Source organism: Carassius gibelio, chromosome B14, assembly GCF_023724105.1.
Source record: "Carassius gibelio isolate Cgi1373 ecotype wild population from Czech Republic chromosome B14, carGib1.2-hapl.c, whole genome shotgun sequence".
NCBI classification, from domain to species: Eukaryota; Metazoa; Chordata; class Actinopteri; order Cypriniformes; family Cyprinidae; genus Carassius; species Carassius gibelio.
In genome coordinates, this window is record NC_068409.1 from 5,803,541 (window position 1) to 5,819,306 (window position 15,766).

At 40.1% G+C, this 15,766-nt stretch overlaps 1 protein-coding gene across 3 annotated transcripts in view; it reads right to left on the reverse strand.

Annotated features, from left to right (window-relative positions):
* Positions 1-15,766, reverse strand: part of LOC127970977 (THO complex subunit 2) — a 64,152-nt gene that overhangs the window by 24,972 nt on the left and 23,414 nt on the right. For all 3 annotated transcript variants that reach the window (XM_052573701.1, XM_052573699.1, XM_052573700.1), the window contains exons 16-23: positions 13,661-13,745; positions 12,080-12,173; positions 11,623-11,703; positions 11,305-11,401; positions 9,800-9,917; positions 8,734-8,913; positions 2,009-2,173; positions 336-611 (exon numbers count right to left, since the gene is read on the reverse strand). In XM_052573701.1, the coding sequence (XP_052429661.1) occupies positions 336-611; positions 2,009-2,173; positions 8,734-8,913; positions 9,800-9,917; positions 11,305-11,401; positions 11,623-11,703; positions 12,080-12,173; positions 13,661-13,745 (1,096 nt within the window). The remainder of the gene's footprint in view (positions 1-335; positions 612-2,008; positions 2,174-8,733; positions 8,914-9,799; positions 9,918-11,304; positions 11,402-11,622; positions 11,704-12,079; positions 12,174-13,660; positions 13,746-15,766) is intronic.

A 15,766-nucleotide genomic window follows, 5' to 3' on the forward strand; every position in this document is an offset into this window, starting at 1 on the left:
GCTACTGAACACAGTTTAAAAATCAAATGCAAGCAGGCTTCAAGTATTTGAAACCGTTTCGCACTTTATTTTAAGGTCTATTTCTCGCTATTACCAAAGCATTAACTACGACTTCGGCCCAAACTCCTAATTTGCTGCTTATTAATAGTAAGGCAGTTTAGGTATTGAGTAGGATTAGGGATGTAAAATATTGTCATGCATAATAAAGTAGTGATAAACAGCCAATATGTTAATAATAGACATGCTAATAAACTAGTTAATAGTGAGAAATGGACTCTAAATACGACTGCTTGATTCATTTTGACCAACAATATACACCGACTGAGTTTTCTCACCATCTCTGTGTTTTCATCGATGGCCTTGATCTGCATCTTCAGCTTGTTGACCTCGCGGTCGTAGGCGTTGTGCGGCACCGCCAGGTCGTACATGGTGAGGGACCAGAAGGTGGCGTAGAACTGAGGTCGAAGGTCATCCCACACTTTGGGCAAGTGAAGAGACACGACAGCCTCGTGCACCGGGGCCATGATCTGCTCGCAGGCCGCGATGTACTTATGGACCTTCTGCTGCTGCCGGTTGCCCTTCTCTGCCTTCTTCAACTCGTCGTACTTGGACTGATGGGAAGACAGAGACAGCAGGCAAGCTTTATAACTCACTCAAGCACAACAAACAGCCTGAAGAAGAGCGTACGCAGAGGCCTGCAAGAGAACTAGAGGCGGAGGTGAAGAGAGAGATGCCCTGGAGAGCTGGAAGCAGGGGTCTAGTGTTGAGGGGAACACAATGAGCTCTGTATGAAATATTCATTAGGCAAGCAGTATCATATAGAGGTTATAATACCGCCAAATACAACAAATAAATCAAAGTTCACAGTAATGCAAGAATTTTATTAAAGCAATGTGGTAATATTGCATTACTGGATGCTTCACAATTTCAACCACTATTAAATACTATTACTGCTTTAAATGTTATTTTTTTTTGCACTAATCAAGCTTTTTAGATCTGTTCAGTTCGGATAGTTTTAAGTCAGTACTGCAGTCCATTTGCAAATAAAACAATCCCAAAATGCACTGTCAAAACTCATCCAAGGTCATGCATGATTTTGTTCAAGGTACTCCTGTGCTTGAATTATTAAACCATCAGCTTATCAAACATGCTAACATCAAACTTTCAGATTCAACGCAAGTGTTAAGCCCTGTTCCCACCAACACAAATGCTTGGTGTGAAGATTTCCGTTACATAAGTACAAGCCAAAATGTGAAGACTTGCCAAAATACGCAGAGACAGACAAGGGGGTGAAACAAGGGTGAAAACTGGCAAGTCTGTAGATTTGAATGGAATGATTGGGTTTCAACTGAGATTGTAAGACATTGCAACAATAAAAGCGATCTTAAAGGTGTAAGCCGTAATGTAATGTGTGTTTGCAAAGGTTGTTTAAAAAGAATTCCACTAGGTGACATTAGGCCTTTAATTTGAATGAACAGCTATGAATGCATCGGTTCAGACTGAAAACATTCACACGCCATCAATTTGAAAAACATTTACTCCACTCTCTTAGATTTCTTTGAAGTTTTTGTTAACATGGTCATAGCCACCGCTATTACATAAATTACAACTGGTGCTTACAAATGAACTATTCTGTTATGCATCAGTGAACAGCAGAGGAATAACCTGGAACTGGCCCTCTCGTACGCTCTAAACAATAGATCAAATAAAACAAATCTAAAAAGAAAATACATACTGTCTGACTTTCTTTTCGGGTGTCAGAAATGAAAATATGTCACTGGGGTATTAGTGGTTTTCTATATGGCCCCCTATTATCAGAGTGATTCTGCATTGTCATTTCAGCTCGTACACATTTGTATTTTTATTATTTTATTTTTTTGCATTAGCAAAACTGGACCACATTTAAATGCAAACTGGACTGGAAACTGAAATTTTGGTGCCGAACATTTGTGTTGGTACATATGAACTGCTGCAATAGGGTGTGAAAGAGTTCGTTGTGAACACTCACCAGAATCTGATGGGCATACATGGGCCGAGAGAGGAAGAAAGCAGCATCGTGTGGCGTGTGGAACTGGTTGCAGAGGACATCGATTGACGGCACCCTTTTGATGTAGTCTTCTGTGCTGAGGTTAGACGCCAAGAAGCCACCAAACTGTACGAGAGTGTCGTGACACTTTGGGGAGGAAGCAGAAAGAGACACATTCATCATTAAAAGTCTCTCCCTCTGGTCCACGCTTCTGTCCCAGCCAAATGCAGATGCTCTTAATAAATCCTCATGTCGCACATTTATTTGGGGAACTGCACCTCGCTTTATTAAAGCCATTCATCACAGGCTCTCCATCAGAATCGATGGGATGCACAGTAAAGCAATTTAGTGGGAGCGAGACACTGGGGAGAGATTCCAGAGGAGACTGGTGGAGGGGAAAGAAGTACGGCCGGACCACTGGGTCAACTCCACTAATGTTCCCGGACAGCTGCTTTACTACCAGACAACGTTAAAGACACCTAATGAACAACAATATTGTCTGAGTTTCAGACTGGAGAGTGCACAATATGTCAGAGTCAAATAGAGCAGGAAATAAATAGGAATTAAACACTGGGCCGAAAGCCGAATATGGTTCTTTTAAAACATTAGAAAATATTACAGATCCCAATCTTAACACTGTGTTTGAATGTTATAATAAATGGATTACTGGAGCTGTTGTAATTATCATCATTAGTATTTTCTTTTTATTTTATTTTACAGAACAACAGTACAATTACACTAGTAACGTTTATGAATGTTGATGGAGTTCTTTCTTTTTCTCAACTCTTATTTTGGCTGAAACGCCCAGGAAGGCCTCAATGCTTCTTTATGTTGACAACAGCAGATTTATAAATGAGTCTCATTACAAATCTGTTGCACGTAGTGCATTGTAACATGCATTGCAAAAAAATCATAAAAATGTGACTGCCCAACTGATAAGTAACACTGGTTCAGTGCAGATTTTCCCCACTCTTTGGACTTTTAACCTGGTTAACAAAGCAGATCCGTCGCGAGCTCACAGCGCTGTCAGAAAACATGCAATGCATGAGTGTATTAGAAAGCATTACTTTCTGCAGTTTATTTGTGTCCATGATCATTTTTGTCCATAAACGTGAAAAGCGTCGCAGCGCACCTTTGCGTTAACAGATTGTCATTGGACTGCCCTTCTTTAGTAACATCATCTGATCCTTCATCTCTGGATGTGAAATAGTCCATTATAAAAAAAAATTAGGGCACTGACATCAAGATTGAGCAGGCTGAGACGAATAAAAAAAAATAAAAAATTGCATTTCGTAGTTTATACAGGACTGGCGGGAAATATGCATTGATCCACCTTTACTACATGCGTTACGTGCTTTATTTTGATAGGTTAACTGTTCTTAACATGAGAGAAAGACAGTCTTTACTATGTGACACTAGGAAATAGGAAATGGACATCATAAAGGAGGCAGAATGTCAAACAAACACAGTCGTTGCTCTCTTTTAATTCTCTTGTGAATATTGTAAATACATAATGATTTTCACTTTTAACATTGTTGCACGTCTCATCTTATAAACACTCAAAGCTCTCACGAAGTATGATCTGACCACTTTTTAACAGAAGTTAACATCTTCCAAAAAGGCTGATCTTTACATACGGTGGCCCACACGGGGAATGTTTAAAGATTTTAACGCTGTGTTGAGAAGAAAGTCTACAGCTTCATGCTGACATGGTTGCTCTTAAAAACATTGTTTTGAAATTGGATAAGGATTTTAAAGACTCTGTTCAAAGTAATCTTAACTGTGAAGTGTTTTGGATTTTAAATTTGAAAAAGTGGAGGAATCTATCAAGAAAGCCATGGCAAAACTAGAGAGAGGCCATTTCCTGTTTTAAGAGGCGAAAATCGAGAAAGAAGCCGGAGCAAACGAAAGATCCAGAAGACACCATCTCTCCTCCCACTGCAACAACCAACCCGGTGCCTCCAACATCAACCCCAGCTTTACTATTACAACATCATCATCCACCAAAGAGACCCGCAAGCCAGATGGAAGGAGACGCCAGCGAGGTTTGCAGACTAGCATGGCTAACCCTGGGAAACCATCTCACCGCTCTCTAGTGTTCCCTTAGATTCCTCCAGCAGACTACTGCCTGTGTGTGAGGGCATAGTTTTATATAACTTATTACAATAAGTTAGAATAATAATTTCATGAAAGCCTAATTTTGAATTTGTTTTTACATACAACCAATTTTCAGAATTTCCTGAAAATGTCCCGGGGCGACATCCAACAGGTTTTCCCAGATCGCATCACACTTACTAACTGTTTAAGGCCTTTTCAGGATTTCAATCATCATACAGCAACAATCACCCCTTCCTCTTCTCATCGAAGACATGTGATGCAGTGCTAAACAGTCTCTTGCTGTCAGTGCTTGTAATGATTCTTGCGTCTTTCTCTGACAGCTTTAAATGCTTTCACAGTGCTGTGCTGACATTCTGCAATATAAAGAGTGTTCTCTCACTCTGCACTGGTTGCTATTTGATCACGTCACGTCATCGTTCGGTACAATTTATTCTGTTTTCACTTATTCAGCCAAACACCGAAAGAGCTTGTTTCTATTTTCAGCCGAACTCCATTTAATTTTCATTCGGTGAAAAAAAAAAAAAAAAAAAAAAAAAAAAAAAAAAAAACACACTATCAATCTTGGGCTTTTAAGAATCATTATCAAGATTCATTAAGTCAATCTGTACACCCAGCCCTTAACCAAGGTTAACTTTTTTACATGCCATCAGCCTCTTCCTGTCTAAGTATATTTTCAGACCTGCAGATCATTTGTGCCGTTTAGAAACTGCTGTTTAAACAGTTGCAAAATGTATTTATGCAAGTCACATATAAGTAAACTGTCCTCTCATTGATCAGAGAGCACCGGTTTATGTTCCAGGATTACGCTCACAGTGCCATCCATCAAGATGAATTAACAAGTTAGCTTTGTGCACTAGCTTCCCTGCAAGGCAGGACCGCATCTCAGAGAAGATTAATGGCATTTCTAGGCGCTCTTTGGTTTTCAACTGATACTAATGTGCTCAGCCACTGCTGCTTTTTACACAACACATTTCCCATTATGAATTATGATACAGCTTGGTCAGTCAGCCCGAGTCGGATTGTTTCCTAACCAGACATGCACCGTTACAGAGTATGTTTTTAATCTGACCAAAAGCACCTCATTAAGACAACCTCTGACCAATTATTATGGGGAAAAAATGAGTGATCAGTGACCTAAATGGGTGATCAGAACATGCTGTACACTTTGTCTCAACTCCTAAATCTAGGCGTGCAAGGATAACAACAATCTAGCAGTGCATTCTCATAAACAGATCCAACAGACTGGAAGAGATGGTACCTCTCTAAACCTGTGCAAAAAATACTGTGTCCAGAGTGTGCTAACAACAAAACTGGACACCAAAGGAAGATGAGATTGGTTTGGCTAATTTTCAAGACTCGAATCAGCTCAGATTGCCAAAACACCGCCTGGGGGACTCGCTGTCACATGTCACACTCACAACATTTCCACCTCTCATTCTGAGACAAAATTAATGAAATGCATGAGTTGCTTTGAGTCATAGTTAGTAGGAGAAAGAAAATTAGCTGTCCCAGCATCTTTAGAAGTTTGTTTATGTGGTGGGGAAATGTAGTGACACATATTCTCCCAAAAGAAATCATCTTCACTTAAATTGTATTTGCATTATCTAGCTAGAGCACATACGACTACTGCTTTTGACATCAACTCAGACCGCAGGAAAGCCACACACACATCATCTATAGTCAAAGATTTTGGACAGTTCTCTACAAAAACAACTGGTAGGACACAAAATATTGCCCAATGAGAGCAAAGACCCATTGTCTGGAGAATACATCAGAGGCCATGTAAATCACAGCATCTGAAATTGGGATAATTAGCAAATCTTCGATTCCCAACCCTACAAGACTAAGATATTCTGAGTCCTCGGTTAGGTGAGAAGTCTGATCACCTCTCTTCAGCAAGCCACTTGACTTGAGGAACCATTCATGTCCATAGCAAAAATGATGCAGGACAATTTAAAGGGATAATTCACCCAAAAATGAAAATGTTATGTTTATCTGCTTACCCCTCGGGCATTCAAGACAGTAGGAGACTTTGTTTTTTTTGTTTTTCAGAATAACACAAAGATTTTTAACTCAAACCATTGCAGTCTGTCAGACACATAATGGAAGTAAATGGGAATCACAGCATTGAGAGTCAAATACACAAAACCAAATCAAACCCTGTGGTTCGTGATGATACACTGATGAATAAAGACTCAAAACGATAGGTCTGTAGAAGAAACACAAGAGTATTTATCTCGTTTCTTTACTTCTGATTCACTGCAATGTCCGAACTGTCCTGAGCACATTCTCAACAGCCAGCGCATGAGTCGTCTTGTTGCTTTACGGTGGATTGCAGACTTATAAGTGCACTAGCTATCTCTCAAATGGACCATTCCTAATTGAGACTGTAGATAGAGTGTCAATGGTCCATTTGAGAGCTAGGTAGTGCACTTATAAGTCTGCCATCCACCATAAACCAAGATGATGATGTTTTGTTGACTCTCAAATCTGTTATTACCATTCACTTCTATTATATGACTGACAGACTCTAACGGTTCGAGTTAAACATCTTTGTTTTCTACTGAAGAAACAGTCACCTACATCTGGGATACCCTGGGGGTGAGCAGATAAACATCACATTTTTGGGGGGTGAACTATCCCTTTGAGTTTCGGGATCTGGAGTTTGTTCAAATCACTGTAAACATAAAACACTAGGATACATTAAGTGTCAAGTATGGCAAAAAATGTATTAAACATGCAAAATAAGGCAAATTTATACAAATTATTAAGTTATTCTAATATTTTTCAGGGTGCTTATGCATAAATCATGCAATCATGCTGAATGCATATTTAGTCTGTGAGATGAGTCAATCAATCTCTGTGGTGCATCAGAGGCGGTGATAGCCGGGCACAGGAGCCCCACACATTTCTGCTGATTGTAATGAGCACTGCACAACTTCCTGCAAAGTGACTTAAAAAAAAAAAAAGCCAAAATTAATAATTAAAAGCTTCCCCACTGATGTCAGGAAAAAGCGTGTTTCTCTTTCACACCATGAGCAATTATTTAGACAATTTGGCATCATGAGAGGGAATTATTTGCTAAAGGCTCTAATTTGAGACATTGAGAGGAAAAAGATGAAAAAAAATAAAAAGCAAAAAGGATCGACCGGCGGCATCATTTCGCAGTCCCACACAGAATGGAGCTGATGATGTTAGTTTTTAGCACCATCTGCTGTGAATTGCGACATGTCTAGAGAACATGGGGGGAGAGAGGAAACAGTCAATTGGATTACCCAGTGAGTAATTGAGCTGCGCAGCTGCTGAACATGAAAAGCAAACTGCCAGTGCATGTGGGCGGCTGAAAATCACAGAAGTTCTGTACAACTCTCGACGTGAGTCTTTCCATGGCTGATACGGGCCACTTTCACTCCCAACTGCGATACTGACAACCGTGAAAAGTTTCTAAAACTCAATCATTCAGTTTGGTTTGCGTTGGGAAACGGCAGTCTTTTTGCACAGAAAATACAAAAATGTAAATGTATATTCACTGATTGATTACCAAATATGCCAATTGGGACATGTTGCTCCAAGTTTGATGTCAATAATGATGCAAAGGTATGGAAGCCTGTATCTGCCACAGAATAATAAAAATCAAGAAAATTATAAACAAAATAAAGCTAATCACAGCCTTTTCTCTCTCACAAATTTGCAATTTCTCTCAGAATTGCAAAGTAACTTGTGTATAACATTACATATGAGTCTCCATGTCCAAAATGGTTTCACAGCAAAACTAATTTCATGATTTATCAATTTAATATTGAATTGCTGAATTGAGAAATCACTTTGGTGCACCAGTCAGGCAATAATATAAAGTAATAAGTGAATAAATGAATGGAAATGAGTGAGGCAGCTGGCCAAAACGATCACTAAATCAGCAGAATTTCTCCCAGTGCTCTTCATGGCCAATTCCAATCAAAATATTACATTTTGAAGATGTTGAAAACACTTGTTTTGAGAATATGGTTGAGATCATGAATATGAGCCAGATGCCGGATGTACTGAGGAATTATGCCATCTTTGATTATTTTGTAATTGTTATTAGGAGAGTTGTAGCAGTTAGAAATCCACTCGTGTTAGATAGATCCAGGAATACACAATAATGATAGCTGAAACATGCATGCACTTAAGGGTTAACAGTCTGTGACTTCAGCAGGCTGTCGAATGGCATTGATGAGAGAAAGACACTGATGAGGGGTTATGCGGTGTTGAAGAACTTCTACTCCATGATGTGTGAGTCATTAACATCATTAACACATTTTCTCATCTAAAAGGCGGATCTTTCCTAATTGGCAGCCTTTACCTTTTTGAAATGTGCAATTGTATATGCCGTTTCTTCCTGAACATCCCCTCCAGGAACCCTAAAGTCTGACTGTCTGTCTCTATCATGGCATCAGTTTAACTAGACTGAAAAGCAGCAAGCATCAAACTTGAAGAAATGTATTCTCGGCTCCACTGCATGAGCTCCGCTGCTTGTCGTGTTTAATTAGCACTTCTACTCTTTTTAGAAACGCATGGATCGCAGTCATCTTGGTTTCAGTTGGTTATACCTGATCGTACAGCTTCCCCACGAGTTTAAGGTGCTTCTCTCCCCCCTCAGAGAAGACCACCCCGTTCCTCTGCTGGGCCATCAGGAGACACAGCGGTAACGCCAGCTCGTGGTCCAGAAGAGCGTCCTTCAGGCGCTGAGACGACTTCTTAGTGTTCCTGATCTGTCCAAAGTAGCCACCCTACACACACAAACAATCAGAAATGAACAGAAACACTCCCAATCAAACATGTCTCTTTACACTGAGGTAATGTGCACAAGATGAGAGGAACGTTCTCAAGTCAGAAGTCATGCCCAGCTGCGCAGACTGGACTCAGGAGTTTCTTCACTTACGCACAAGAAACTGCTGACTTGATTCATTATGAACACCTACTGTCCCATGAGGTCGCACTTTAATTGCCTTGGCGTTTTGAAGGAAGCACTGTGGAGGCAAACACCATCTGCAATGCATCTTGGTACATGTTTGACCTGCTAAGTAGTGCTGGTGTGCAGATTAATAGTGTAACACATGAACTCTAGCTCGCTCTCATTACAGGGGCCTTGATTTATGCATCACAAACCCCTCCAAAAAAGAAAACAAACACAAGTTCACTGAAGAAAACAGAATTCTGAAGCCATTTCATTCTTCTAGTGAAGACAATGCAGCCACAGCAGTTTGTTTAATCTGTATTCTTTTGCATCTGTACTTTGCTTTTTTTTTAATACTGACAGTTCAATTATTTTCAATAATTTAGAGGACTTTTTACTGATATTAGTTACCCATGTGCTCTGCTGTGGTGTTGTGTTGAGAATTGTGCCATTTTTCATGGCAAACTTATTAACAGAAAATATACATTTTGTTCATATGGCGCACTCATAATCATGATTACAATACTGACCAAAATAATCATGGTTCTACCTTGGATAAAACATCAAATCCATTTGTAATAGCAGCACAAGCACACTTCTAGGATTCGACATCTGAAACGCTGCCGCAGCCCAAATCTGTTGCGGTGACATCTACACGTTCCCAAACATGGCTCAAGCGTGTAAACGAACGCTGTGTTTGCTAATCGATGGCTATGTACCTCTGCTTTGAGCTGCTCTCCACCCGTCATGGCCTCCAGCTGCTCCACAGTCATTTCATCCGTGATCTCGATCCCTGCCATCTTCTGCACCACCTCCTTCAGGATCAGCAGGTCAAAACTGGCACATCATCAAACACATGAATGATTAAAGACCTTGATAAAAACCAAAGCTGCTCTTGGGGAGTTCTGCACGCTCCGTGACACTGGATAAAGGAAACTGAACAGAGCTGTGCTTCCTTTATGTTAGCGAACCTCCTCAAATATGGACCGGTGGATCCAGCTCTAGTGTGAAGACATTGGATCCGGGTATATTTTGGTCCGTGATGCATGACAGTAGCCTTTTTTTTGGTTCAGAAGCTACCAAAATTGACACTACTTTGCTTTGCTAATTTTGAACAATTAAACTTCCTGGTTTTATTTTTTTACATTCAGAGAAAATGAGGTACTTAATGAGAAATCAACCCCCCACTGGAAACATCATTGTCTGATCCATTCTCGAACATGCATCCACGGCCTGTAAACCTGTACGTGTATGAAGCTCAATCCAGATCTCTGAGTAAGTGCTAGTCGACTCTCCGTCTGTCAGCGAGGGCTTTCACTGCCTGCCTACACACGTCTCTCTGGAGTGCTGAAGGATAACCCACACCTTATTAACACATACAGCCGTGTAGAGAAATACACCGCTCTCTCAGACAAGCGCTGGGATTAACCTCTTCATTCCAGAGAAATGCATCATTTTAATTGTTAATTACTGTATATTAAATATACTGGGCATTGGGAACCAAGTGTTGCAAATACAGCACATTTCAACACTGCTTTATAAAATGCTAATCTTAACTTTCAGTATATTCGGCATTTGTTAAGAAAATCAAAAAATGAATGTGTCCAGGGTACTGAACACTTGGAATGAAGGAGTTAAATACTTAAATGTTCAAAATATTGTAGAAGTCCTTTAAAAAACGAAGTCCTGAACGCCTTCCCGTACTTTAAGTGTGTTTTGAAAAACAGCAGCAGCATTAAAAATAATGTTCAAATTAACTTGGGTTTGGAAATGTCACTTTTCTTTTAGAGCACAGGTCATACGCCATTGAATTTACACTAATCTACTCCACTGAAACTATTATACTCTAATTAATTGGCAAAAGCATGTTTTGCAAGGTTTTTTGTTAACAATCTTTTAAATATAGATAGGTCTGCATGAGTATATCGCAACAAGTTCAAAACAACACAAACAGCCAGGAGAATGGAGAGTAGGGGTGCGTAATATATTACATCACGACACTTTGGGCTTTTTTAGACAATATATAAGTATGAAAAAATGCAGGACCTCATTCCAAAGTTTGCATATGCTTGATACTGTGCATCTTTACTTGGATGATCTGTTTTTGCGATGGCTGTTCATGTTTTAAGCAGATGATTTTGTATAGTAATAGCAGTTTTAATAAAGCGCAGAGTCTCTTTGAAGAGCAGACCAGGGCCGAAGCACAGCAAACATGTAAGCGTACCTCTTTCCAGCTTTCAGCTGGTTGGTCACATACTGCAGAAGACCAGCTAACTCGATGGGATATTTCCTGAAAACCGATCCACACAAACTAGCGAGACCTAGAGAAAGACGTGATGACAAAAGCAAAACATTATCATAAGAACGAACATTAGTATTCGTACGAGGGCAAGTCAAGAATGTCACGCATTTGTGCTCCAAATTGCTTTCCGGACACACTCTAGCAGCAGGGTCAAACCATTTCAACAAATGACATTTAACGTTCAGGCAGAAGTTCAATTTATTCGGCATCTCGGCGTTTTAGAGGAAACGTGGCACTCACTCTGCAGCCATGATGAAATGGTGGTGTCATCGTGCTTCATCTTCTCTTTCTCTGGGTTGGCTAAAGCTTCAATAATGCAATCTGCCCACACGGTCAAGGGCTCAAACGCACCACGTCTCGCTCTTTAAAGATAACACACACGCAGACGCTCTTCAGACTATTACTCATACGGCCAGACATTGTTTTGGCATGTTCAAAAGAAAATGAATAGTCCATTTTCCTCCACTGCTTCCCAAACTGCAGAAATGCACACTTTTCTCCCTCATTTTAAACACACACAGCTGTCAGTTTCACGATGATGATGAAGTCAAGGTGAGCGATTACATGCTATTTTAATCACGCACACATTACGGAAGTTTGGAGGAGATCAGCAAGTTCCCGGGAGAGCTGTTATTAGCGGAGGGGGAAGATTATTATACAGTGGGAGTGTAATTATAACAGCCGTCTGAAAGGATACAGGCCAGCACATCATAGTTGAGGGACGTGAGGTATTTGAGAGAGTCCACCACTGGAGTTATGAGGTTATCGTACCACTGGATCTGAGACAGGATCTGAAAGAAAAGAGTAGATTCATTAACCGAGCAACACGGGACGTACACTTTTATTTTTATTCCACATGTGTTATTCCAGTCCATTTTGTGCTTTAAAAGACGTCAAACGAAATGTTGGTAATGCATCAAGAGAAATTGCAAACGGAGCAAGACGTGATTTTATTTGTTTGCAGCAATGGACCTGATTGTGATTGCTACTATTTGTGTATAATAGTATGATCAGTTTTACCACAATTAAAGCATTTTTTTTTCTTAATTGGAAATAAATTTTGTAATATTGGATCCAATGAGAGAAAGAAAACCTATGCTGTGTAATTTATATTCAAGAATTGACTGTACATGCAAAAAAAAAGTTCTCAGAGATACATTCTTTGAAAAACCCAGACACAAATTAGTATTTTTTTTATTTTATTTTTTATTCTGATGTCCCAAAGACAAATGCGAATGAAAGGTGAGCACTGTAGATCCCTGTAGCCTATGTTTAGCTTTTTACATCTGATGCTTGGCTTTAGGCTTCAAGATTTAAAGAAACTGTCATGAACAAGAAAATGTGAGAGTCATAAACTGTACACTATAGGCCAAATAATGCAAAAGCCAACAGAAAAATTATCTAAAAATATAATATCGCTACTGCGATCAATACTGGTCAATATCAATCAATCGCTAAACTTGTCTTGCAAACACCACTAATTCTATTTCCCTGGTCATGTAGAATAATACATTGCTCAATTAGACCAGGGACTTCATTCTAGCAAACAATCAATTTTGATTTGATGATGTACTGTGGCGAGTGTTTGTCAGTTCAGAGGCAGCAGCATCAGTCAGTGGCCTCTCTCTCTCTCTCTCTCCCCCTCTCCCTCTCCCTCTCCCTCCCTCCCTCCCTCCCTCTCTCTCTCTCTCTCTCTCTCTCTCTCTCCCTCGCTCTCTCTCTCTAAGAAAAGTGCCAGCACCTGAATAACACAGCCTTCATCATAGCGCATCTCCGTCTTTTACTTCACGACTGAATCTTCTGAATTTTTCAGAAATGCTAATGAATTCAAAGCCTTGCCAACGTCAGCCACTTCCAAGTCTTTTCTTCTCTGTACACGAGAGCAAAACCCGTGGAGTCTCTCCTTGCTGAAGACATGCACAGCATGAACGGTGACAGCACCACTTCTTCAGAACGAACACAGCATCCTGATGAAAACATTCTGGCAACCATGAATATCTATCCGCCTCGGTCGGCCCAGTCATGAATTTCTTACATTCGATGGAGATGAATGTGATTACCGTTAGCCCGCTGACTAATAAAGCCTAAATTTAGCCTTGTGTTCATGCTCTCGTTCTGATGTTGGGCATTAGGCCACTGGTCTGAGTTTATATATGTGCTTTTTAATCTCTGGAGCAATGAAAATTGATGGCACACTGCAGATTATAAAGTAGCCCTGTAAAAGCATGTCATTAGTCTAGCGGACCATTATGGCCGTCACAAGCAATAAAATACTCACATAATCAAAGAGAATGGTGGGGTTACTGTGGCTCAACTTTCCAATCTGCCTTCCTGAGGGCTTCACGTTCTCCTTAGTCAGTCGCCTGGGGAAAAAACAGCCAGAGAGATGGTGAAAACAGACGCACCAAAGCCTACAATTAATAACACTTACACTCAGCAGTGACTAAAACGGGCTTGTGAATTGGCTATACTTACTACTACAGACAATGTTTGGCTGAAATATGCCAATAATCATGGCCACTGGTACAAAAAAAGTGTGTAGGTGCTAAAAGAGCAAAAATGTCAGAGCATGAAGCTTTGAAAGCTTTATGAATTTTTGTTTCGAATCTGTGGTTCGGCGCAAACTTGCCAAGTCACGTGATTTCAGCAAACAATGCGTAGTTTGGTCATACTGCTTTGAACTTTGGTTTCTGGATCATTTCAAAATTGCAATGGTTGACCGTTGAGTGTGTTTTAACTGATCTCAGATCTGAGGTGTTCAGTTTTTTTAATTTTTAAAGCAGACATCAGATGAAATAAATTCAGTTTAACGTTGTTCGAACTGAAATGTGTGTCGGCAGTGTTGTAAACACCAATTGTAGTACATCCACCCACTAATGACAAAAATCCACCCAGTGTTTTTTGTTTTTTACATCCACATTTTAAAATCACCCCACAGAAGAGAGGGGTGGGGTCAGTAGAGCTAATTAGCATTTAAATGGCCAAGCACGAAATGGTTCACTGTAAACAGAGCTGTTTTTGACAGGGTAAAGAGGGTGTTGTTTTACACTGCCATTGCAAAATTTTTAACCAACCTATGTTATAGACTTTCTATTAAGATCCCTAAGAATCATATCAACTTGTGGAAAATGGGCATCCGATGACCCCTTTAATGATTACGTACATAAAACAAAAATACAATATGTAATTGTAATTGTAATGGTGGTGATGCTGAAGTCACATGATCATGCCATTTTTTTTTTTTTTTTTTTGCTGGAAACATTGTTCAAATGGTTTTAAATATCAAATATCCAATGACAAACTCACTGTCGACTACATGTTAACATGGCCTCCCAAGGACCGCAGCATGAGGTGTCTCCTCGATCTGTGAGAATGGACAGCTGTCTATGTCCCGTCTCGCTGGTGTTTTATGAGTCTTCATGCCTCTGCACTGATTTCTTATCACACATGCCAGCAGGCGCATGATGGACTGTCATGTGAAGCGCAGCGCCTCTCGGGCAGTTCTTTGTAACGCCATTAATTGTGAGCACGGGGGGCCGTGTTTTCTCACAGACTAGCAGAGCTGCTTTGTCTGAAGTGTGGCACAAAAGGGCCAATTAAAAAGTCAATTAATAAAGTAGCTGGGGAAACACACACATACACACACACACACTGCAGGAGGGCACAGAGCCAGCGCTGGCATTGTGGAGTTTCCATTCGAGCTGGTGAGCCGACAGGAGCTACTGACTGCTGAGCCATGACAGCGTCATTGCTCTTAATAAGGGAACTGCATGTGTGTGTGTGTGTGTGTGTGATCCTGAGCATTCCCCACGTCACATCAGGTGGTCTAATTGGTTTGCTTAACCTTCAGAGCACAATGGGCAAGCTCTAATGACATAGTCTGATACCCAGAAGCCTTATAAAGCTCACATGAACAATGGGACACTAGCAATCCCTAAATTGTTTTTTTTTTTTAAACACACTTTTGGCACACCAATTGAAGTCATGAAAAAAGGGTGAAAAAAAAAGGTTTGAGGCAACTCAATTCTCTCTTAAATGATTCTGCGAATGCAGTAAAAACTAAGCTCAGAATTTATGAAAACTTTTATGCACTAAAGGAAGCAGTAATATAGTTGCTGCCAATTACACAAAACGCTTGAACAAGAATCTAATATTACATTAAGTTCGAAAATATTGAGGCAAATTACAAGGACAATCACAGGCTTAATTTGCTCAATGTTCCAGTGTGCGATTTTACTATTATATCAGCCTTTTCTTTTCCAAATGTTCTATGAAGACATCATTAATGCTTTCTGGAATGCAATTAGATTATTATTATTAGATATGCAAAACTGCTTTCAACTGCTCATGTGCACTTTGTGTGTTCACTCTGAAAGGGCACTCG